The following is a 25,188-nucleotide window of genomic DNA, read 5'->3' on the forward strand; positions in this document are numbered from 1 at the left end:
ACCTGTGGGATCTGATGATAACTATAGATAGTCAGAACTGAATTGTAGGATACCTAGATAGTGTTAGATAATTGGTTGGTATGGGGAAAAAATCCACACATCTGGTATCAGTAGTGTTAAGAATAGAGAAGCAAGTATTTTCTCTCTTCACAAACAACATAATTGTCACTAAAGAATATATACAAACATTTTTAGGAACAATTAAGTGAATTAAGCAAGGTCATGGAATACCAGGTCAACATGTAAAAATCATGATTATTCTTATATACTAGCAGTGTATATATTGCTATATATTAGCACATGAACAATTTGGTACTTTGTTTGCCACCTCTAGGAAATCCATACACAATCCAAATATTTTTCACCAGGTGGTACATCCATACAATGGGATACTATTTAGCAATAAAAAGGAACACTGAAACATTAAACAATATAAATGAATCTCAGAGGCATTATGCTGAGTGAAACCAGTTGGTATCAAGAGGTTACATACTGCATAATTCCATTTATATGACATTCTGGAAAGGTTGAAACTTTAGGAACAGAAGAAGTCCATGGGGTTAGAGGTGGGGGAAGGATTTGACTACAAAGAACCAGCATGAGGAAGTTTTTAGAGTGATGGAATGGTTCTGTATCCTGAGTGTGGAGGTGATTACTCAAATCTATGTGTTGAAATTCACAGAACTGCACACACACACAAAAAAAAGATTCAATTTTGCTAAATGTAGATTGATGATGATAAACCACTCTGAGATACCATTTCCCACCTATCAGAACGGAAAAAATTAAAAAGTAACAAAACATTCTGGTCATGAGACTGAGGAAACAGTTATTCTTGTACATTGCTGATAAGATTGCTAATTGGTAAACCTTATGGAGGACAGTTTGGCAGCATCTGGGAAAACAATATGTGCATTTATCTTTGATCTACCAATCACTCACGTGGGAATTTATTCTGAAGATATAATCCAACAATACAAAAATACATATACAAAAGGTTATTCACTGCAACACTGTAATTGCACAATATTGGAAATCAGCTAGAGGCCCACACACAGGAGAGTAAATGAATGAACAAGTGACTGTGCATAAGATGGAGTGCTATGCAGCTCTAAAGTAAAGATCTGTACAAGTGGTGAAAACCCTGAGGATGTGTGTGTGCATGTGTATGCACATGTGTGCATGTGGGTTAGTAAATGGAGTGATGAAGCCCTTTTGGGACACCCCTCACCTTTTCCATTGCCCAGTGGAAAAGCCTCTCCCTTTGGGTATATGTATCAGCCAAGGTAAATGATACACCCACATACAAATTCATGGAGAAAAGTAATGAGTTGCAGAAAGAGGTACAACTGTCATTAAAGTGAGAAAGTGAACGACCTAGACTAGATGAAACAGATTAAATGCATCAGATGGAAAGGTAATTTTAATAAGATAATAATACATATCCTCAAAAAAATAAGAGCCCTGGTTGGTGTGGTTCAGTGGTTAGAGCATTGGCCCAAGCCCTGAAGGATCACGGGTTTGATTCCTGGTCAAGGGAACATACCTAGGTTGCAGGTTCAATTCCCAGCCTCCGTAAGGAAGCAACCAATCGACGTCTCTCTCACATCAATGTTTCTCTCTCTCTCCCTCACTCCCTTTCACGCTGTCTAAAAATCAGATAATATTTTGTTGTGGTGGGGCTGGGTCTGTCCTGTGCATTGTGGGTTTAGCAGCACTCCTGGCTTCTACCTGCTAGATGCCAGTAGCACCACCCCAAGTTGTGAAAACCAAAAGTCTCCAGACATTGTCAAATGTCCCCCTGGGGTGGGTGAGGAAATGGGGAACAAAATTACCCAACTGGATTACTTGAAGCAGGAACAATAAATCTTGAAGAACTAATTTAAAATGCTATGAAAAATATAATGCTTGAAGTAAATAACTCAATAAATGGGTTACGCAGCAATATGGATCTAGGCCAAAAATGACTTATTGCACTGAAAAATCAGGTTATGGAACTCTTCTGGGAGGTATTAGGAAAAGGTAAACATGAAAATATTAAAGTTAACAGACCTAGAGGATAGAATTATAATACCTACATCCTAAGAATCCAAGAAGTTGGGATAAAATAGAGGGGAGGATATTATTTGTAGATATAATGCTTGCTAAGTGCCCAAACTAAAAAAAAATTTTTTTAAACCTCAGATTGAATGGGTACATAAAGGGCAAATCAGGATAGACAGAAAAAAACTAATTCTAGATACATTAGAGTGACATGAAAGAACATCAAAGAGAAAGAGAAACATCCAGAGTTCAAGAGTAGCTCTTCTATGAAGGAACAAGATACAGAGTGACACTAGACCTCTTAAAGCATCCCAAAAAGAAAGCAGGAAAATGGGAGAAGGGGTCAGAAAGGAAGGGGAAAAGAGAATAAAAAATTAATAGTGGGCCTTGCAGGAATTCAATACACTTATCTCTATTGTGGGGTAACAGAAAAATCACTCTACTTGGTGTAAGTAACCTCAGCTGAAGTCTCAACCCACACTCTTTGGAGACAAAGCCAGGTAAAAGCTGGACCCTATAGAAAGTGGGTAGCTGTACTTCGAGTCCAGTATCTGGGCAATAGTTGCACAGGTGGGTCCAGTTTCCAGGACCTGATTTGAGAGACTAATGTATGCATCAGAATGGTAATTTAACCCCGGCCGGGTATGGCTCAGAGGTTGAGCATCGACCTATGATCCAGGAGATCGCAGTTTGATTCTGGTCAGGGCATGTGCCTGGGCTGCAGACTCAATCCCCAGTCGGGGGTGTGCAGGAGGCAGCTGATCAATGACTCTCTCATCATTGATGTTTCTATCTCTCTCTCTCTCCCTCCTTCCTTTCTCTGAAATAAAAAATATATATATATTAAAAAAAATGTTAATTTACTATTACTAAGGGGGTAAAACATCTTTCCAGGGAATAGCAAACACATCTGGGCTTGTTATTCATGGCATCGCTCATCTAAGTACTCAATTAATTACAGTTAATATCAACTAGTGAATACTGAATCGGAAATATTAGTTGAATGATCCTGAGGAAAGTGATGAATTCTCCCCATCTCATAAGCATGTACCATCAGATTTAGGTTCTCCCTCTCGGTCAGTGCTAAGTAAATGCTAATCAATTCTTGCTCATTTCCCCTCACCCTCGAATCCCCATGTTTCATAATCTTTGCATATCCAATTAGATTTGTTTTATATTTCAGTCTTGAAATCACCATCAACATCATGATTGGACTTAACATTTACAAAATACCTTTTAAAACAAAGTGAAAACAACCAATAGCTATTACGTGTTAGGTATCATATATACATCATTCCACTTAATCCTCACACAGCTTTATGAGGTAGGTACTATTACTGTCCTTAATTTAGAAATTGGGCAACTGGGGTAGAGTGAGTTAAGTAACTTGTTCTAGGTCATTTAGCTGGTAATCAGGGTCAAAGGAAGCTAGTAAGACCTCAAAACCAACAACCTGGATAACTGTGCTAGATCTTCCCAATGTCCCAGGTTCACTCTTCCTGTTTGCACCTGTCCCACAGAGTTGCGAGATTCAAGGGAGATAAAACATGGAGCAGGGTTTTATAACCTAAAGAAGCATACTGCAAAGTGGCATATACTATTTTTAAATTTACGTTTAAAATGTAGAAATTTTACAATTTGTAACAATGAATAACGTAGCACGAATACAGAGTGCACACATTTCACATTCAGTTTTGAATTTAGGTACTTAAAAACACTTTATTGAAATATAACTTGTGTTCTAAAGTTCACAAAGCGTAGGCGTGCAGCTCGATTAATTTTTACCGAAGTAAAAACTGAAAGAAAAAAAAAAGTTAACCACTACCCAGATCAAAATATAAAACATTACCAGTATCCCAGAAGCCTCCCTCCGGCAAATGATATATGCTTCTGAGTTAAAGACCTGGATTCGAAAATTGACACTTTCACTTTCTTCTTGCGTGACTTTGGGAAGTTATGTAACTTCTTTGGGTCTCGGCTGAGCCATCTGTAAAGTGAGGATAGTAGTACCTTATAAAATTGTTGGATTAAAGGTCATGCAATATAAACCGTCTATCGTTGTGCCTGAATATAGCTGGTCTGCAATTAATGGTAATTATTTTCAGGCAAATGCAATAGGCGGTCGCCAACTCCAACTTCCTGCCCTTCCGTCACTCACTTTTGAAAGTTGCTCTTGCTCGAATTCCTTTTCTCCTTCTTTCTCGCCCCTCCTACTGCCGTAAATTGCCCTCCAGAGGTGTCGTAAAATGCCTTTTCCCCGCCCTCCATGTGGCGAAAACTCAATCACACTTGACGGCACAAGGTGGCTCAGCCGCAAGATGGCGGCGCTGGCGGAGGAGCAGACGGAGGTGGCGGTCAAGTTAGAGGCTGAGGGACCGCAGACGCTGCTACCTCCTCAAGCGGGGGACGGCGCTGGCGAGGGTGGCGGCGGCACTACCAACAACGGCCCCAATGGCGGCGGCGGGAACGCTGCGGCGGCGTCGTCAGCCGGTGGGGATGGTGGGACCCCCAAACCTCCGGTGGCTGTCTCTGCCGTTGCCCCGGCGGGGGCGGCCGCGGTGCCCGCCGCTGCTCCGGAGGCCGGCGCTTCCCACGACCGACAGACTCTGCTGGCGGTGCTGCAGTTTCTACGGCAGAGCAACCTTCGCGAGGCAGAAGAGGCACTGCGCCGTGAGGCCCGGCTGTTGGAGGAGGCAGTGGCGGGATCCGGAGCCCCGGGAGAGGCGGACGGCGCCGGCGCTGAGGCGGCTAGCGCGCTTCTCAGCCGGGTCACCGCCTCGGCTCCCGGCCCTGCGGCCCCCGACCCTCCCGGCACCGGCGCTTCGGGCGCTGCCGCCGTCTCGGGCTCAGCAACAGGTCCTGTGGCTCCGGGGAAAGGTGAGCCGCCTGGTCCCGGGGAGGCAGCGGCGGCATGAAGGGGAACTAGCCGGGAACGCCGTGGCTGGCGGGCCTGCACCTCTGCGGGCTTGTTTTGAATTTCCTGGGCCCGCCTCTAGGGCCCACATGCCCGCCCCTTTCTCCAGTGCGCCGGCTGCGCAGTCAAGCCCTCTTGGTAGAGCTGTCAGTTCCACCGAGAGGCTGAGGAGAGCTGTTGAGCAGAGGGATGTATGGGGAAGGTGGGAGCAGGGAGCCAGGGACCTTCAGGTTTTTGGTCTCTTTCCTCTTATTTGGGCTTTTGAGCCTTGGGCAGGTCTGCATGACCACTGACAATATTCGTACAGTTCTGTACTAGCATACGTTAGGTACCATAAATACTTTAGGTTCTATATAATAATTCTCACAGTTCCACGGTAAGCTACACAGTATCTCTACTTTAGAGTTGAGTAAACAGACTTGAGAATAGCCAAGAGATTTACTTCTGACTGCATAGCCAGGGAGTGATGGAACATAGTGTAGCCAGTATTTCTTAAAATACAGGTTAACTACCACGAATGTTAAATCTTTTGGGGAATGAAGATTCCTGGGCATCACTTAAGACTTGGTGAATCGGACCCTGTAGAAGTGGATCTGGGAATCTGCGTGTTTGAATAAATGCTTCCAAGGGGTACTGATGTATGGCAAAGTTTGAGAGTCATTCCTTAAGGAAGAGGTGTTGGACAGACCTGGGTTCAGATTGTGCTTCTGTTGCTTGTGTGATGCTGATTAAGTTATTCTTCCCAAGGTTTAGTTTTTTCCTCCCTCTATTAAATGGGTTATTTGTGAGGCTCAGGTATAATATATGTAAAACGGCTGGCATTGAAAAGTTTATGCCTACGTATCCATTCCTAACACCCGAGGGCTCCTCTTTTCCCAGCAACTGCTTTCACAAAGTTCATGCAGTAAAGGTCTTAAAGGTGATCCTGAGCCAATAATAGTTTGTTGAATTAAATTATCCAGTGCAGAGCTTCTAGCCAAATCAATCTGTATTTGTGAGACCTAGTCTTTGCAGCATTGCTGGAAGTGAAGTATGAATACGTAGCATTGTAACCCATAAATAGAAATGTGCAAAAATGTAATTGAGAGGAATTTTTTCTGAATGCTGAAATTTGTGAATGAACTATATAAGATGGTTGAATGATATTGTTGGTCATTTTGTTAAAATCTCTCACCTCTTCAGAAACTTGACCTATATTTTAGATCATAACTCAGAAACCAGTAAGGAGAAAAAGGCCATCAGAGTAACCAAAATAATTCATATCATTTGTGCAGTAAATAGCATAAGAGTACTATAATTGCAACTTAGAAATTTCCCACAATAAAACTCTGATTCAACTGACACGTATCTTTGTTTGATATTGCTATATTACAAATAAATACGCCTTTTTTCTGCCTTGTAATGGTGGTTCTGGAAATTGTTTTAAGTATAAGTATATATTTTGGAAATATAAATAAGGCATGTCCTTCCCACCCTTAAAATGCTTATAGGAGTGAAAGATGTACACATATGGATAGGATGTTACAGGAAAGTTACACAGTACTTTAGCTCAGGGAACTGGGAATGTTACTCAAGGGCATGGGGATGGTGGTGGTGGGTGCAATTTGCATGAGCCTTGAGAGATTAATATAGTTTGATTTGCACATACCATGTTTTATAAAATTTATCTTTAAAATAAGGTAGCTCCAGGAAAAATATTGAATCTCTTGTTATTGAATTGAAAATTTTGTTTTGGCGCACTTTATCCCCACCCCCACCCCCACCCCCACCCCCACCCCCTAGCATGCCCATACCTTTCCCTTCCCTCTCTTCTTCCCGCACAGGCATGCATCTCCTAAATTCTAAGGTTCCCCATGAGACTTGTAATCAGGGGAGCAATGGGCAGCATCAGCTCGCTTAGGGCTAACCCCCTGAACCTGTCTCCAAGACCCACTTTTCTGACTTTTCAGTGAGCCAAAGCAGCCTAGTCTAGGCTGTCTCCTATTGCTTCTTCTATCCTAAGTCCTTCCTTGTTTCACTGTCCCCAGTTTTAATAAATGTACTCTCAAACTCAAAAAAGAAATTTTTGTTTTAAGATGTGGACAAGCTGAAGGAGTTTTGGATAGGTGACTGAAACAAAGTAAAAATCCCATTAAAAGATTATGTGATTGTGTTGGGGAAGGGAGTTTGAGAGGAGAAAGACAAATATCAATCACCTCTGGACCTTAGCCAAATAGCCCTAGTCATTTGGTGCATATTAGGTTATTTTCTTGAAAGCTGTTTTTCTTTTTTTAAACAGTTGGAAGTGTAGCTGTGGAAGACCAGCCGGATGTCAGTGCTGTGCTGTCAGCTTACAACCAACAAGGAGACCCCACAATGTATGAAGAATACTATAGTGGACTGAAACACTTCATTGAATGTTCCTTGGACTGCCATCGGGCAGAGTTATCCCAACTTTTTTACCCTCTGTTTGTACACATGTACTTGGAACTAGTCTACAATCAACATGAAAATGAAGCAAAATCATTCTTTGAGAAGTATGTGAATTTTTATATATATTATATATATAACATATGTATGTACATATATATAATGTATATACTCATCTGTGACCACACAAATGTAAGATTGCAGCTCAAAAAGTATTTTATGAAGGACAGGTACCTGGTGCTATGGGAACCTAAAATGAGGGGGTCTGATCTAGTTGGAGAAGTCATGGAAGGCTCCCAGAGGAAGTGATGCTTGAGGTAAGATCTAAAGATTGGGTAGGAGTTAACCAGATGAAGAGAAGAGGAAAAAGCATGTGTGAAAGCTAAGCTCTATGGCAGTAGGGACCATGGTAGGTAGAAAGATGAAAGAAGGGCAGTGTGGCTAGAGCAGAGTATGAGGGTGGTGGTACTACATGAAGCTGGACAACTGGTTAGGGGCTGGAATTGGTAGGTTCTTGGGCCATGTTGAAGGTCTTTGTTTATTCTAAGAGTAGTAAGAGGTTGTATTGTATAGGATTAGATTTGGCTGAGATTGACTGAAAACTCAGACAATGGCGTAAGTAAAATATCCCAAGAGAACATGAAGCTATGTTAGGATGAGATTAGATTGAGAATGACTGAAAACCCAAACAAAATAGAGGCTTAAATAGGATAAAAACATTTCTCTCATGAAGTTAGGTAGTCCAGGGCTGGTATGGATTCCTTGATTAGCAAGGCCCCAGGCATTCTCGATCTTGTTGCTCTACCATCCCTGTCATGGAGCTTCCACCTGTGGCACAAGATGGCTCTAAGCAATCACATTTCTTCCTTTTTTATGTCATTAGTCAACAATCACACCTATTTACAAGGAAGGTAGGAAATGTGCTGTTTACCTAAGTGTCATTGTGCTCAGTCAACGTGTGTTCTATTCAGGAGGAAGAAATAAAAATGGATATTTGAGGACAGTAAGGCACCTCTGCTATAGAAGTTATTGAAGGAGCATGTTATTAAATTTGCATTTTGAAAGAACCTTTATGCAGTGGGGAAAACTGGTGTGTGGGGGGGACAGATTGACTATAGATTGACGAGTCTGGGAGTTTATTGTAGTGGTTCTTCACTGGGGACAATGTTATTCCTCTCCCCAGAAAATCTGTGGAGGTGTTTTTGGTTGTCATAATGACTAGAGGGGAGGAGCAGGTATACCAAATGTTCTAATATGTGCAGGTATTCCTACTTAGTAGAGAATTGTTCCGTCTCAAGTGCCAGTAGCACCTTGGTTGAGAAACACTGAACTAGGGTGTGGTAGTGTTGGTGAAAGGGAGTAGAGGTATTGGTGAGATACTTGGTGATAGATTGGATATAGAGGTGAAGGAGATGAAGGTATTATTGATAACCCCTAGGTTTCTGGCTCCTCTTGCTGAATAGGGGTGCCCTTCACTGAGATAGAAAACCCTGGAGGAGGGTGTGGAAAAATCTTGAGTTCAGATTTGAATATGCCTGTGACCTTTTAAGAGGTGTCAAGTTGTTAGGTGGATGATATATAAGGCTTTGGAGCTCAGAGGAGAGGTAGGGACTAGAACCATGAATTGGAATGTAATGTTGATGGATATGGATGAGATCAACTGGAAGCGGTGTGACAAAAGTCAGTGTTGTGTATAATATTGATGGCTATGGATGAGATTGTCTGGGAGGTGTATGAAATAAAGTCATTGAGAGTGTTAGGCCTGAGTTTTGAGGACCTCTGACATTTGGAGTAGAAGAAATATAAAAGAAGTAGAAGAGATGGCCAAGTAGAAGAGATATAAAAGGAGATGCCAGAGAAGTAGGAAGAAAACCAGGAGAGTGTTGAGTTGTAGAAGCCAAAGAAGACATGTTTAAGGAGGGATGTAGTGATATGAGAATCCTGCAGCCTGACTGAAATCTAAAGGTTTTTATCCAGGAAAAAAAAAAAAGGAGGCAGTGCCCAAAAGTGTGAATGAGAGCTCTTTACTACAAGCAATAGACCTAGAAACCAGGACTTATTAGATAACACAGGTAGTGGTCATAGAAGAATAATAAAACTCAGGATTCTTGGCTTCTATGCCATTATATTCATTCATTGTTCCATGATGCCTAATAGAAGGCATATAGAGCAAATGTTCTGTAGTTCAGTGTTTTTGGGGAAAAAAATTAAGGCTGATGGTGATGGAACTTCTACCCTAAGCTCATTTTTCTTACAGTATTGTCATCAATACACCTTTTCATTTCTCATGGTATTGTCAATTCACATAGGAAGCTGGAATATCATAGAGGACTCCCTGTCTCCTTGTTATCAGTCTCAGCCCTTCCCTGGACCCAATGCTCAGATGAGGTTATAAGCAGTGACAAACATTAAGAGGCTGAGATTTCTAATTTCATTCAAATCTTAGAAACCTTTAGTTCATATCTCAACGAGTCATAATAGGGTAACGGGTAATAGTTTAGGAATCTATTGGCTATGTGTCTATCAGAGCTAGGGTAATAATATCTTATGTTTGATCATTGTTTTATTCTAAATGTTTTTGCATTGCTTGCTGCTCTTAGTGAATGCCAAATATATGTTCTTTAATTTTACTTTATTAGGAATATTAAGATTTGTATAAATAAAAATACATTTAAATTTACTAATTGTTACCAAGGCTGGAAAGTCTATTTAATTGCCTTTGGTAATGGTGAGTAAATGGAAGTGCTTGTCTTTGGTATCAATGTTTGTTCTTTAGTCATATTATTAAAGTACTGACTTTTAACAAATATCTGGTATTAAGAATGTATGAAATCATTAAAAATTGTGGGTTTTATTAGAAAGCCACGTACTGATTATTGTTGAGAGGCTGGGTGATAGGTACATTGAATTCATTATACTAATTTCTACTTTTGTTTATGTTTGAAATTTTTCATTAAAAAAGTTTTTAAAAGTGGGTTTTGAGGGAACAAAATTTAGTAAAGCAAAGATTCTACCATTTTTCAAATGTCTACCAATGGTGGCATTCAGAAGAGACTGTCAACCAATGATGGACATCTTATCTTTCATTCACTTGTTATTTATTTCAAATTCTCTTAAAATGTTTATGATACATTTCATTAGAGAGTTAAATTGGTCATTTTTAGGATGAATTCAGAAACTGAACTGTAATTTTGAAATAAGTCACTTCTGATCCTACAGCTAGTCCAGGATTATTCAGACACGTTGAATATATTCTGGAATGTTTATAAATATATTGGGGGAGAGGCAGATCCCGTATGATTACATTGAAAAATGACTTTTTAAAATCACTAAAACAGGTTCCATGGAGATCAGGAATGTTATTACCAAGATGACCTACGAGTATTATCTAGTCTTACCAAAAAGGAACACATGAAAGGGAATGAGACCATGTTGGATTTTCGAACAAGTAAATTTGTTCTGCGTATTTCCCGTGACTCGTACCAACTCTTGAAGAGGCATCTTCAGGAGAAACAGAACAATCAGATATGGAACATAGTTCAGGAGCACCTCTACATTGACATCTTTGATGGGATGCCGCGTAGTAAGCAACAGATAGATGCGATGGTGGGAAGTTTGGCAGGAGAGGCTAAACGAGAGGCAAACAAATCAAAGGTATGGGAATAAACCTAAGAACTATATAATGCAGATTATGAAAAATTGTAGCATTTCCATCTACACATTTTTCTTATGGCTAGTTTGGGAATAATTTTACACTGTATACTAAATTTCGTGAGAATTGGGGAATGGTTGCATTTAACAGAACCCTAGCTACAGTGATGGAAACAAGTAAGGGTTTCTCTCATGTAAAGTGATATTATAGAGGAAGGCCCTCCTGGGCTGGCATGAGGGCTCCACAATGCCATCAAGGACCCTGGCTCCTACTCTCTGCTCCACAATATTTTTAGAATGTAATTCGCTTTGTGCTCACAGATTGCTGTTGCAGCTCCAGCCTTGCAACTGCATTCCAGGAAGGCATAGGGGGAGCACAAGAGGCTTATCCCTGCAGAATCTCTCCTTTTTCTTTTTATCAGGAAAAGTATTTTTTTCTAAAACCCTACCCTGTATATTAGTTGGCCAGAATGACATTATATATGGCCATTCCTAGCTGCATGGGAGCCCAGGAACAGAAATTATTTAACTGATCATATTGCTGCCCCGACACTCAGGGTTCTGTTAGTAAGGAAGAAGGGGACGATGGCTGTTGGGTAGACAAGTACAGAATCTGCTTCAGGGTATAAAGTGCTCTGTTGTAATTGTGACATCCTGTCAAGATATGAAAAGGATGTATTAATGAACAAAAAATTAATTTAAAAAACATTGGCTCTTTTGACTTGTAGGTGTTTTTTGGTTTATTAAAAGAGCCAGAAATTGAAGTGCCATTGGATGATGAGGATGAAGAAGGAGAAAATGAAGAAGGAAAACCTAAAAAGAAGAAGCCTAGAAAAGACAGTATTGGATCCAAAAGCAAAAAGCAAGATCCCAATGCTCCACCTCAAAACAGGTGAGGAAAAAAACCTCAGGAACATGTGTGGAGGTATAAATTGATAAGTTTTACAGGGCTCTAGTTTCTTAATAGAATAATTTCCAGTCCGTTTTTCTTTCACAGAATCCCTCTTCCTGAGTTGAAAGATTCAGATAAGTTGGATAAGATAATGAATATGAAAGAAACCACCAAACGTGTGCGCCTTGGGCCAGACTGTTTACCCTCCATTTGTTTCTATACATTCCTCAATGCTTACCAGGTTAGTAAACTAATTGGGCAGTTTCTTCCTGGAAAATCATGTAAAAATGGTGATTTACTATTAAAAGAAATGTGTTAATTAAAATGGAGTTTTCTTATTTAAACTCTCAATGTAAATATAGCTTAAAGACAGCTATTAAGAAAGGAGAATTAGACACTGCTATGAATAGATAGAAGGCAATGTTTAAAAGAACTCGAGCAACTTGTAGATATCAGAATCCTGTGTACATGTGTCCCTGGTTTCACTGATCAGAATTCTTCTGCTAGCCTTTGAGGAGGAAACTGTAGTTCATCTCTATTGAACTTGGTTTAAGTACTTATATAAACTTAGTATTTTTTATTAACAATTCCACATGTATTTATAGATTCTTTATAATAGGCGGCTGATGATATATTTAGTAAAGGGCAAAAATGATTAACATTTGTTTCATGTCATCCACTTCAAATTTCGAAGGAAAAAAGGGGTAAAGATGACATGTTCTAAAAGTGATTTCAAACAGTTGGTTTCACAGAAGAATGAAATCTCAAATCATATTTTATATGAGAAAAGTAGCTATCATTATTTATTCTATAAGATGTGATTGTAATTTTCTCCCCTAAAACAATATTGTTTGGTATAAAGTTTTTGTTTTGTTTTGTTTTTGTCAGGGCCTTACTGCAGTGGATGTCACTGATGATTCTAGTTTGATTGCTGGAGGTTTTGCAGATTCAACTGTTAGAGTGTGGTCTGTGACTCCCAAAAAGCTTCGTAGTGTCAAGCAAGCAGCAGGTAACTGAGATGACCTGTCAGGATGTAAATTCTTTGTTAGTTTACACCAATCTTGATTTCTATGGATTATATGCCAGAGATTGTGATTTTAGTCGACTTTCATTTGATTTTACTTTAACTCAAAATATTAACATTCCCAATAGCTGCATTGGAGTGGCAATCAGGAGACTAGGGTGCTAGACTGGTTTAATTTCTCTGGGCCTCAGTTTTCTCCTCTGTAGAATGAGGGGATTAGGCTAGAAAACTCCTTAAGTTTAAGAATACAACATTTTGTGATTGATGGCTTGTGAATTTTAAGAAAGCTTTAAAGCAGATAGTGGGAGAATATTTTGTTTTAGCCATAAAAAATGGCTAAAAAAGAGATCAGGATTTCATGCTTGCTGTACTTTTAAGTAAAATAATACACTTTCAATGGTTTTCATTTTTGTGAAACATTGTGATATAGTGGATAATTTGAGTTTCAGTCCTACATTATGTCCAACATTGATTATCTAGCTGTGTGCACTCTAGCAAATTATTAAAACACCTTGCTAACCGGCTATTTCAAGCCAAAACTCACTCGTGCAGCTGGCTACTTTTCTGTCATTGACTGGTCAACAAGGTGTTTAAAATTACTTAAATTAATATAATAAGTGCAGACATGAGTTATCTAGTGACTGGTCAGCAAGGTGTTAACTCCTCCGCACCTGTTTCCTCTGCTATACATTGGAATAGTATCACCTAATTTAGAAGCATTAGCACAGTGGGTGGTATGCAGAAGGAAGTGTTAGTTCTTTTTCTGAACTGTGATGTGATTGCCGTAAAATGTTTTAATGAATGTACTTTTAAAAATCAGTATTTCTGAACCATTTTAGATCTTAGCCTCATAGACAAAGAATCAGATGATGTATTGGAAAGAATCATGGATGAGAAAACAGCAAGTGAGTTAAAGATTTTGTATGGTCACAGTGGGCCTGTCTATGGAGCCAGCTTCAGTCCAGATAGGTAAAGTACAAACAATAAATTTAAGTACTGCTGTTATTATACTGAAATTATATAAAAGTTAATTACTGGAAACATTATGCAAATGTTAGGGAACTTTCTGTTAGAAAAATCTCATGGTTGCTTGTCAGTCATTATCTTTTAGAATCTTGCCATTTGCTAATTCATCTTGTGTGTACAAGATAGCAACTTACTGTATATTCAAATTTACAGACTCGAGATGCACAGCTTCAGGGTTTGCTGGTTTTAAAAATTAGTTTTAGTTTTGTATAACCCTTGATTTGACTTGCTTCTTTGGGTTTGTGGCTACTGCTCTTTTTCACCATCTCTAAACTTATGATTCCTGAGATTAAAGGCTTATTAGCTATTAATCGAAGATTTATTTTTGTACAATCAAAAGAACTAAGACAATATTGACAAGGAAATTTGTAGCCCATAAATAGGCATCATGATTTCTAACATTCCATAGAAATGGGAAAAGGGTATGTTGTATTCATACCATCTGTATCTTACTTGGATATTAGCTTTTAATCCATCAAGATTTTCATCTTTATGAGCCTTTGAGAATGAGGTTTTTGTTGTTTGTTAGGGTTTAGCCAGATGATACATTTTTACTTGAGGGAAACTTTTGATTTTGGTGAAAATCATACTACTTTGAGTAGTTCAGCTTTTGTATCTATCCCTATAAAAGGTAGATTATTCATGTGTCTGTAGTGTTTTCTGTTTCTGCTTTTATGTGTGTCAAAAAGTTATTCCCTTTTAAATGCTTATACAAGTCATACAGGATAGGAAAATAGCATCTTCATTTTAAAATAAAAATTAAAAAAAAAATAAAATAAAAAATTGAAGTGACATATCACATTCCTTAGCCTTTTTAAATTGACCTTGACTGTACTTTTTGTCATTATCCCTTTGTATTACTTTTTGTGAATGCCATATATAAATTAAAAGTGAGATGTAGCATGTCAGCTATATTTAATATATTCAAATATATAGAAACTGGACAGGTAACTAAAAGTTATTCTGGGAAATATATTCTCTTACCTCAGGAACTACCTGCTTTCCTCTTCAGAGGATGGAACTGTTAGATTGTGGAGTCTTCAGACATTTACTTGCTTGGTGGGATATAAAGGACACAATTATCCAGTTTGGGACACACAGTTTTCTCCATATGGATATTATTTTGTGTCAGGGGGCCATGACCGAGTAGCTCGGTAAGTACATTGTGATCTTATAACTGGGTTTACTCAGGGAACAGAATGGTTTCTTGTTGGAAATTACGACTCAGCCAAATTCATTTTCACTTCTGTTATTCAGGATCAACTTTTTAGAGAATGTCAGCTTTATAGCTCATTTGAGAATGAATTTGGAAAAAGAGTATTACTATGTCTATAATTATGTCTACATGAAGAGTTTTGAGTTATTTCTCTTTCTCAAGTTAGCTTATTAACACACTTTCCCTGCCTTCTACCTGCTGTTTAATTTTTTTTAGATTTATTTTTTTTATATGTATCTTTTCAGTTTTTTATCAGTTGTTTAACCTTGTCCTTCACTACTACTGTAGCACCTGTTTCCCTGTCATCTCTTTAAAAGTTCAGGATGAGGTAACTCAGGTCAGAAATTATGTGGTGACCAAAGATTTCTATGGGTTAGACTAGGAGTTGGATCGGATAGAAGGGCGGGAGGCGAGAACTCAAGAATAATAAAAAAAATATTTTTACCAGATCATTTTTCTTAAGAATGTTGTTTAGTCTCAATCATTCCTTCTTTTCAAGTGATGGGGGACCCATTTGGAACTAACATTTCACATAGATAATTTTGGATAGAATTGTGGCATTTCATAGTTTACTAATTATTATCTTCACTTTTAATAAATTTTTAAAAAGGCTCTGGGCTACAGACCACTATCAGCCTTTAAGGATATTTGCTGGCCATCTTGCTGATGTGAATTGTACCAGATTCCATCCAAATTCTAATTATGTGGCTACGGGCTCTGCAGATAGAACTGTGCGGCTCTGGGATGTCCTGAATGGGAACTGTGTAAGGATCTTCACTGGACACAAGGTATTTCTACACCTTCATTATTCCAGTACACAAGGTTGCTACTGAGATAAAAAAATATTTAAAAAATGAACCAGTGACACAAACATTCTAAAGATGCTATTCGTACCACTACACTTAAAAATTCTAACTTTGTCTTATTTTCTTAGATTTTGGCCCTACTATTGACTGTTTCTATGAACTTCTTTTCTAGGGACCAATTCATTCCTTGACATTTTCTCCCAATGGGAGATTCCTGGCTACAGGAGCAACAGATGGCAGAGTACTCCTTTGGGATATTGGACATGGTTTGATGGTCGGAGAATTAAAAGGCCACACCGATACAGTCTGTTCACTTAGGTTTAGTAGAGATGGTGAAATTTTGGCATCAGGTAAATGACTAGAAATGGCTTTGTGGTAAAGGGTGTATGGTATGTTAAAAGGAAACAATAAGTGTTGACAATTGCAAAATTAAGTCCTGCTGTTTTAGGCTTTGCTTCTGTTTAGCCATGATTCCAGAGTATTACTCTACGTGTATAATGACCTCACGTTACACTACTGCTTGAAATGCTCCTTTAGAAGGAATAGAATTGTTAATCAGGTTTAGATTTTTCACCAGAAATATACAGTAAATAAACTGTACTTGGCAAAATGTCAGAAGCTAAATATAGTAGATGCTACTAAATGGTTTCCTTTGACTTTGCCTTTAGGTTCAATGGATAATACAGTCCGGTTATGGGATGCTATCAAAGCATTTGAAGATTTAGAGACTGATGACTTTACTACAGCCACTGGGCATATAAATTTACCTGAGAATTCACAGGAGTTATTGTTGGGAACATATATGACCAAATCCACACCAGTTGTACATCTCCATTTTACTCGAAGAAACTTGGTTCTAGCTGCAGGAGCTTATAGTCCGCAATAAACCATCGGTATTCAAGACCTTTGGAAGCTACTGTTTGAAAAAGGGAGACTAAAAGCAAATACCTCAGTGATTAATATTTAAGCTACAAAGAATGTTTTGTCTATATGGATCTGGAAGTATGCTGCTTGGAAAATCTTAACAGGAGAGTTCCACGTTTCTATAGCAACCACATTTAACTAATTTCCGTTAGTTGAATAAGAGGTATTATGTTCATGGAGGGGACATTTATGGTGCTTTGGAATGTGTGGAAACTATGCATTTTCTGTTCAAATGCTATTTTAATTTATTATGTTTAGAAAAAAACCAATTGATTTCAGTAATTCCTCTTCAAGATTCAAATTGAGTAATATAATACCATCTTAAATTTTAGCTGAAGAATTCTATGAGCATGTTATGTTTTCTGCTGTAAAAATGTAGTTACTGTATGGCACTCAAGTACTATGTTAAATGACCTACAACATTTTTGCTTGGCCTATGACTAGTGGAATGTATGTAACTAGGTAGGGTGAACTACAGTTCCTTTCTTTCTAAGATTTAGATAAAATACAACCACCCACTGACATCTGAATTTGCACCTGTTAGATTTTGAGTGCACCGAAACACTCTATAAGTCAGGTGAAGAAATTTAGCTTCCATGTTCTACTTCAGCTAAAATGGCTATTCACAACCTTGTACACTTGAAGTCAGACAGACATTTCAGTTGCTTACCTCCAGTACTGAGCCTTGCTTTGAGAAACTAAAATTCAGACCAAGTCACTGCCAGTTTTTTGCCTTTGTTGCATTTTGTACAGTTTTTATATTTTTGATATCTTGTAAATAAAGACAACCAGCTTTTCCAGGTTCATAATTTATTGTACAAATTGAGTATCACATGATGAGTTGACATTAGCTTCTCCAGGCTTGGGAAATTAACAGATGATGTACAATTTAGAATCCTATAAACAAAGCAAAAATAGTTCAGACACAAACGTGTTCAACTTTACTTTCAAGACATTCAGTAACTGGTATAGGACTATACATGAACCCCGAAATTGAATGCAAATTCATCAAATTCTCAAAGGAGTCAGTAACCTCCAAAATTAAGGTGTATCTCAGCATAATATAATTTAACCTAACATTTTACCTTTAACAAAAGAGCTGCCAACAATTCAGTATGATCCTAAATGTATGCTATTGGAAAAGTCAAGTATATAAAGTAACATTTTAAACAGAAGTCGGGTATATTATCTAGTATGTGTCAGATATTTAGAATCTGAGACATAATTTCTCCATTTGTATGGTGGGGGTACCTAACACGGAAAATTGAGTAAAATACATTTGCATTCTGGGGTATTCAGTCCCTTAAGGATTGGAAAAGCTCTTAAAAGCAGAGGGAAAATTTTCTGTTCGTGGAGAGCTACATTGGACAAAGATCTGGATTTTGGGTTTTCTGCCCATCATTTACTGCTGACACACATATTTATTCACTCAAGCATAGGTAAACTGGGAGTTGGCACTATAAGAAGAAAATGAAGTATATGGGGATTTAAGGAAAAGATATATATAAAAACTTGAAACCAACCACATCAAAACTACAACTAAACTACAAAACAATCATCATTAAGAACTGCCCAAAATCTAGCTAAATGGAAATCCTACAACTAGGGAATTAAGCAGGTCCTCTTAAAGGGCCTGCACACAGACATACTCTGACTCACTCCCTCTGAACTCCAGTGCTAGGACAGCAGCTCGAAAGGGACCAGGGACATATGGGCAGGAAATGAATTGTCTGGCATTAGGGTGAGAACTGGGGGGCCAGCTTTGTGCCAGACAAAAATGCTGGCAGAGGCCATTGTTCCTTTTCTGAGCCCCCCTCCAACCAAGCTGGCAGGTGGGCACCATATCTGAGTCTCCATCAACCTGGCTCACACTGCCCCACCCTGGTGATTACCTGAGACCCCATCCAAGCTGTTTCCAGGGGCTTTTCCCTATGAATGGCTTGTCTTGGCTCATGCTCAGACTTGCCAAAAATCTCCTCTTGCTAAGTGGCTGAAGGACTGGCACTAGCAGTAGCCAGCCTTGGTTTGCAGGTTGGCCTCACCTGGGTACCTCCAAGCCCAGCACAAGTAGCAGCCACCTGCAGGTTGCTTTGTAGCTCATGCCAGGTGGCCCCAGGCAGAACACAGGTGGTGGTCAGAACACAAGGAGTGGCTGACCTTGGCCTGTACCTCTCGAGACGCCAGAGCGAGTGCACCCATTGGGAAGCTTCAGACCACATCAATGTACCACCCAACTACTTTCACAAGCAACATAGTCAAGAGACAGACTCAGCAGGCACCAGAGCCCCACTGATCCTCCACGGTGGTTGGTGGTTGCAGCCAGTCCTTGCAGCCGACTGGGCTGGGGGTAAATCCCTCCCATTGTTATGCCAACAGCAATGAGGCTCAACTACAACAGGAAAGTGTACACACCCCACACGGGGCACACCTGGAGTGCTCAGCTTGGGTGATTAGGGAGGCTGTGCCACTGGACCCTAAAGAACACCTACTACATAAGGCCTCTCTACCAAGCCTGGGGAAACACACACAGGTAGGCTGCCAAAATGAGGAGACAAAGAAACATATCCCAAATGAAAGAACAGAACAAAATGGAGACAATCTACTAGATGCCAAGTTCAGAACACTGGTTGTAAGGATGTTCAATGAACTTAAGTGAGAACTTCAACAGCATAAAAAAATGACATGGAAACCATAAAAAAGTACCAGTCAGAAATGAGGGATACACTAACTGAAATGAGTAATTTACAGCTAATCAACAGTAGAGCAGATGAAGCCAAGAATCAAGTCAGCAATTTGGAACATAAGGAAGCAAAAAACACCCAATCAGAATAGCAAAAAGAAAGGAGAACCCCCAAAATGAAGATAGTGTAAGGAGCCTCTGGGACAACTTGAAGTGTACCAACATTTGCATCATGAGGGGTTGCTAGAAGAAGAAATTGAGCAAGAAATTGAAAACCTATTTGAAAAAATGACAGAAAACTTCCCTAACCTGATGAAGGTATGGCTCAGTGGTTGAGTGTTGACCCACAAACCAGGAGGGCACTGGTTTAATTCCTGGTCAGGGCACACGGGTGGGTTGCAGCTCGATCCCCAGTAGGGGGCATGCAGGAGGCAGCTGATTGATGTTTTTCTCTCATTAATGTTTCTATCTCTCTTTCCCTCCCCCCTCTCTAAAACCAATAAAAACATTAAAAAAATTCTAATAACTATGTATGGTGTCAGATAGGTATGAGATTTCTTGGGATGAGTTAGTTTTCGTAAGTTATATAATGTCTAATCCCTGGGGCGTACACCTGAAACTAGTATTGTATGTCAACTTTAACTGACATAAAAAATGCTTAAAAGAAACATCTTGAAACTAGCAAACTAGTAAAAAATGAGCTATATTTGCAACTGATTTAAAAGATTGGTTAGCACTAGCTGGTCTGGCTCAGTGTTGGCCCATGGGCTGAAGGGTCCTGGGTTTGATTCCAGCCAAGGGCACGTACCATGGCTGCAGGCTCAATCCCTGGCCCTGGTTGGGGTCTGTGTGGGAGGCAACCAGTCGATGTGTCTCTCTCATCGATTTTTTTTTTCCTCTTTCTCTCTCCCATTCTCTCTGAAAAGCAATGGAAAAAAATATCCTCAGGTGAGGATTTAAAAAAAAAATTAAAAAAAACTGGTTAATTATTACATAAAGACCTTATACGAGAGAAATAAGGTCTTCACAAAGATAAAAGTCCCAATGTTAAATGAGAAAAGCACATGAAAAGAATGTTTAGGAAAATACAAATGATAAGCAATTGCAAAAAAAACCGTATAACTTAGACAACCTTTTACAAAGCTGGGTGCCCCACAACTGTTTGGGAAAGAACTTCAGCCTAAGAAACAATCATAGATGTAGACTTTACTTCATGCTCTAAAGTGTTGATTGTAATGTTATATTAAAACGAAATCTAACAGGAGACACGTTTCCTCTGTAAAATAAATCATATATCCACAAGCACTCATACATTCAAATGATAGAAAACTCACCTGTCATAAGACAAAACACAGTCATGAATCATAGCCAATGAAAACCAAATAAAATATACAAAAGAGAGCTAAATCAAAATGGTAACTAAACTTATCAGGGTGATGGGATATGGGTAATATTTTTTCTTGTACGTAATAAGGTTTGCATAATGACAATGATTTACTTTTATAGTCAGAGGGAAAAACCATAACATCAGAATGGCTAAGTTATAAACTTTTAAATGTCAACTCCTTACCTTTTATGTTGCTTTCACAGCTGGAGTTTTTTTAGGCTTTAGCTTGAAGTATAAAACCAGCAAAGCAATACCTCCATATGTGGCCAGTACACACTGAAAAAGAAAGTAAAAAGTAAAAAGATGTTGTCACACTTCTATAATTCTAAAATAAAACTGCTTAAAGGTATCATTAATACTTACATTCATTCTACCTGTGAGAGTATAAGAGTTGAAATATTTTTTGATACCAGTGAATTGGAATTGGGCATCAGTTTCTGGACCTGCCATGATTTCAATCTTTTAAAAAAAGAAAGAAGACAATAAATTGGTTTGGATGCAATTTAAAAGACTTTACCTTGGTTGCTTTTACACAACACTCCAGAATGTACGTCAAATCATTAGGCATAGGAAGAGAACTCAGTCTCTAAGTCCACCATCTGACCCAATATTGCTTGATGTTTTCCATTTTGGCTCTATCTATACCATGGTACAATGTACATGGAATTAATCAGTTTTAAGATTAGTTGAAAGTTAGATCTTGTGAAATTTTTCAAAGTTTCTCAGTGGGCTAACCACCAACTAAACAGCTCAACTTGTAACCTCTCCTTTTACAATTTTTTAAATAAATAATTTAAGACTTCCATGGGAGGACAGATAAGGGATCATTACCTAATGGAGTTGATATATAGTAGCTGTTGGTGGTGGGGAAACTGGAATCTTTTTTGCTTGCATCAAAATAGACAAAATATTTAAATGTAAATACTGAAAACCAAGCCCTGGCTGGATGGTTGGTTGGTTGGTTGGAGTGTCCTGTACACCAAAAGGTTGCAGATTTGATTCCTGATCAAGGTATATACCTAGGTTTCGGGTTTGGTGCCCAGCCAGAGTGTGTATAGCAGGCAACCAATGGATGTTTCTCTCTCTTTCTCTTTCTCTCTCTCTCTCTCTCTCTCTCTCTCTCTCTCTCACCCCAGTCCTTTCTCTAAAATCAATAAACATATCCTTAGGTGAGGATTTTAAAAAAATATAGTGAAAAGCAAAAAATCCTGTTAGAAAACATGGGCAAATATTTTAATCATCTTAGGGAAGGGAAATAAAAACAACAAAAGGGTAAAACACAAAATGATAATCAACCTCAGGATCAAAGAAATGTAAAATGAGACCAGTATTTAGCAGACTGGCAAAAATAAAATTATAAGCAGTAGTAAGATGGTTAGAAAATAAGCACTCCCTCTGTTGCCTAGAGTATAAACTGGTACAACTTCCTAAAGAGCAATTTTGCATATCAATCAAATTATAAATTTAGTACACCCTTTTATCTAGCTGGTTCACTTGTTCTCCAGGAATTTACCCTCAGAAATATTAAAAAGTGGAAACATGCTACATGGTTCAAGGATGGTGACTGAAACACTGTTTATGAAAGTGAACCAGAAAAACTAAAAGTCCACCTATAGGAGACTGACAAATGATTGTTTCTACTGGAGAAAATACAATATGTGTAGATCTTTATTTATGTATTGACATGGAAAGATGTCTCCATGTAATGTTAAATTAAAAAAAAAAATCCTGCCTGGCCAGCATGGCTCAGCGGTTTCGCATCGACCTAGGATCCAGGAGATCAAGGTTCGATTGATTCCTGGTCAGGGCACATGCCTGGGCTGTGGGCTCGATCCCCAGTAAAGGGTGTGCAGGAGGCAGCTGATCAATGATGTTTCTACCTCTCTCCCTCCCTCTCCCTTCCTCTCTCTGAAATCAATAGAGATATATTAAAAGAAAAAAAAAATCCTACTTGTGGACATTATAGAGCACATAAATGCTTCTCCCAGTCTGGTCCTTAGGCCAGCAGCATCAACATCACTGGAAACTTGTTAGAAATGCAAACTGTCAGGCCCTACACCTCAAGTCTAATGAATCAGAAACTCTGGGGCCCAGCAATCTCTAGGTGTTTCTGATGTATGTTAAAGTTTGAAAAACACTGCAGAAAACAATGGAAGAATATATAGCAAACTTTTCAGGAGTTATATCTATAGTACCTGTGTATTTTACAAAGACATGTATTTCTCTTATAATAAAAATAGCAAAGGCATATTCAAAAGTCACCAGAACAATGCTTGAAAATTCGTATGCATGACCACCTATCTACCACGACCGACGCCTCGCCGAGTCGAATGGCAACATAGACGAGCCGGTCGAGGTCCGGTCGAGATTGATAAGCAGTGGCAGTGCTACAGCTGGCTCTTGATGAAATGGAAGAGAAAGAGATCTGTGAGGAAGTCATTGCTATGGTAACTGGCACTCTCCTGTTTACCATTCAAAGGCCTTCAGAGGCACTCATGTGCACAGAATTGGCAATGAAAATTTTTGACAAATGACCTTAATTTTGAACTGTTTCAAGAACGTTCTTGGGCCCCCTTAGCGGCTTTGGCCTGTCCAGCACATGTAGGAACATCTCCATTAAAGAAACCTTTGTGATGTAGCTTTTATATTAACTGTTTCATTTTATTAAACTTATTAAAGGCCCATTCACCTTCATGATACATTTTTGAATTCTCATAGTAGAAAGAAGGTTTCCAGGAGAAACTCTACAGAAAACAAGGACTTTGTCAAATTATTAACTCATAACCCCCACTACCTCCGCCTAACAAAAATTTTTAGGAGATATGGTGTGCAACTAAAACAACTTAGGATGCTTTAAAGCTCCCTCTACACAATATGGGATGAAGTCTGATGTTTGTGACAGTCCACAGAGGGCTAATTCTGACTTAAGAGCATGGTATAGGAACTGAAATTTACTCTGGGTCTTATAGGAAGACTCTTTAGAGGCTGAGATGGAGCAGGAAGTGGGATGTGGGATGTTGCTGGTAAGATAAACAATGGGAGCAAAGCCTGAAACACTGGGCACTCCTCAGCAAACTGCTTGTTACTCTTGGGCAAAGATCAGAAACCTTTGTGTTAGAGTGCCCTTTGTGGAATAATTGAACTGAAACTTGCTCTCCTTTAGAGTAATACTAAGACATATCCCGGAAGGAAAAAATAACCTAAGAATAATTGTACTATTTGTTAAATGCCAGCCTGTGGGGAAGGTCTAAGCAATAGTCTTCACTTTTGTTTGTAATTAACTGGCAAATAGTTATCAGGTATAATTAATCCGTCCATGCCTCTCTTCACCTGTAAAACTGGCATTTCAAAAAAGGCCCAAAGTGATTAATTGCCCTAGATACCTTCTGTTTCTCGATACTACTGTTTTCCTGTATGGACACCTACCTGGAATGGTAAGATTACGAAGTAAAGCAGGCAAAGATGAGCGAGAGCCGCTCAGGTACCAGAACCAGCCTCCTGTAACTTCATAGGGTTTACAATTCTCTGTTCTGGCTATACCTCCTAGAAAAGGCCTTCCAGTTGATCGAACATAATGGTATCTGAATCTAACCCGCTACCCGCCGGCCTGGAGAACTGCAGGGGCCGGGCCCCACTTAGCCTCGCTCTGACAAAGGCTGCGGCGCAGCTAAAGGAGGTCTGGCTGGCAAGCTTCCTCAGCACAGCTCAGCGGACACAAGCTACTACGGGCATACAGAGGAAAAGAAATTAATTCGGCCAGAGGTGGGGTCAGAAGCTCAAGTTCTCAACCAATATTACGTCACTGGGTGACCTTGGGGGACTCCCTTCGCTGCCGGCCTCATTTTCCTCAATTAAAAATGCAATCTAAGGGCTTCCGGGAGCCCTTGGGAGCGTCCATTCGCGACGCCCAAGGCCGCACAGCTACTGTCCAACCCCTCGCACCGCCAGCCTCGTGATCTCAAATTCCTTTTCCCTTACCCGCCGCCCTCGCCCCCCAAAGCGAAGGCCTCGCGGCGTTCCCGAGCAAAAAATGGTCGGATCCTCGGCCGGCGCCGCAAACCTGAGGCGCAAGGTCCGAGCACAGGCTCCTCTCCATACCCACCTTGCAAAAAGCACGAATCCCGCAGGCTGTGTCCTTCAACGTACGGAGCTTCCCCTCGGCCCCGCCGGAAGAAGCCGCCTCCCGCAAGCGTCCTACGGGCCTCAGCAATACAGC

At 39.5% G+C, this 25,188-nt stretch overlaps 2 protein-coding genes and 1 long non-coding RNA gene across 4 annotated transcripts; 1 reads left to right on the plus strand and 2 right to left on the minus strand.

Annotated features, from left to right (window-relative positions):
* Positions 1 to 3,638: 3,638 nt before the first annotated feature.
* Positions 3,639 to 4,491, minus strand: LOC107542623 (uncharacterized). Its single transcript, XR_001603733.2, has 2 exons — positions 4,202 to 4,491; positions 3,639 to 4,030 (listed from the first exon to the last, which is right to left on the minus strand). It is a non-coding gene; the product is annotated as an uncharacterized LOC107542623 (long non-coding RNA).
* TAF5 (TATA-box binding protein associated factor 5) lies at positions 4,343 to 17,435 on the plus strand. Its single transcript, XM_016220014.2, has 11 exons — positions 4,343 to 4,920; positions 7,236 to 7,473; positions 10,705 to 11,020; positions 11,746 to 11,909; positions 12,015 to 12,150; positions 12,798 to 12,918; positions 13,773 to 13,902; positions 14,949 to 15,113; positions 15,786 to 15,963; positions 16,154 to 16,331; positions 16,650 to 17,435. Exons 1-11 carry the CDS (start codon positions 4,362 to 4,364, stop codon positions 16,865 to 16,867), a joined length of 2,403 nt encoding a protein of 800 aa, XP_016075500.2. The 5' UTR covers positions 4,343 to 4,361; the 3' UTR covers positions 16,868 to 17,435.
* A 263-nt stretch (positions 17,436 to 17,698) lies between these two features.
* On the minus strand, positions 17,699 to 25,173 carry ATP5MK (ATP synthase membrane subunit k). Of its 2 annotated transcripts, none has more exons than XM_016220015.2 (4): positions 25,075 to 25,173; positions 21,336 to 21,431; positions 21,156 to 21,248; positions 17,699 to 17,802 (listed from the first exon to the last, which is right to left on the minus strand). In XM_016220015.2, the coding sequence occupies exons 2-3, from the start codon at positions 21,420 to 21,422 to the stop codon at positions 21,159 to 21,161; spliced, it is 177 nt and encodes a 58-aa protein (XP_016075501.1). In that variant the 5' UTR covers positions 21,423 to 21,431; positions 25,075 to 25,173; the 3' UTR covers positions 17,699 to 17,802; positions 21,156 to 21,158. The 2 variants fall into 2 exon arrangements, with proteins under 2 accessions (XP_016075501.1, XP_016075503.1); XM_016220017.2 differs by lacking the exon at positions 25,075 to 25,173 and adding an exon at positions 24,399 to 24,489.
* Between the last annotated feature and the right edge of the window lie 15 nt (positions 25,174 to 25,188).

The sequence above is a fragment of the Miniopterus natalensis genome, chromosome 14, assembly GCF_054644295.1.
Source record: "Miniopterus natalensis isolate mMinNat1 chromosome 14, mMinNat1.hap1, whole genome shotgun sequence".
NCBI classification, from domain to species: Eukaryota; Metazoa; Chordata; class Mammalia; order Chiroptera; family Miniopteridae; genus Miniopterus; species Miniopterus natalensis.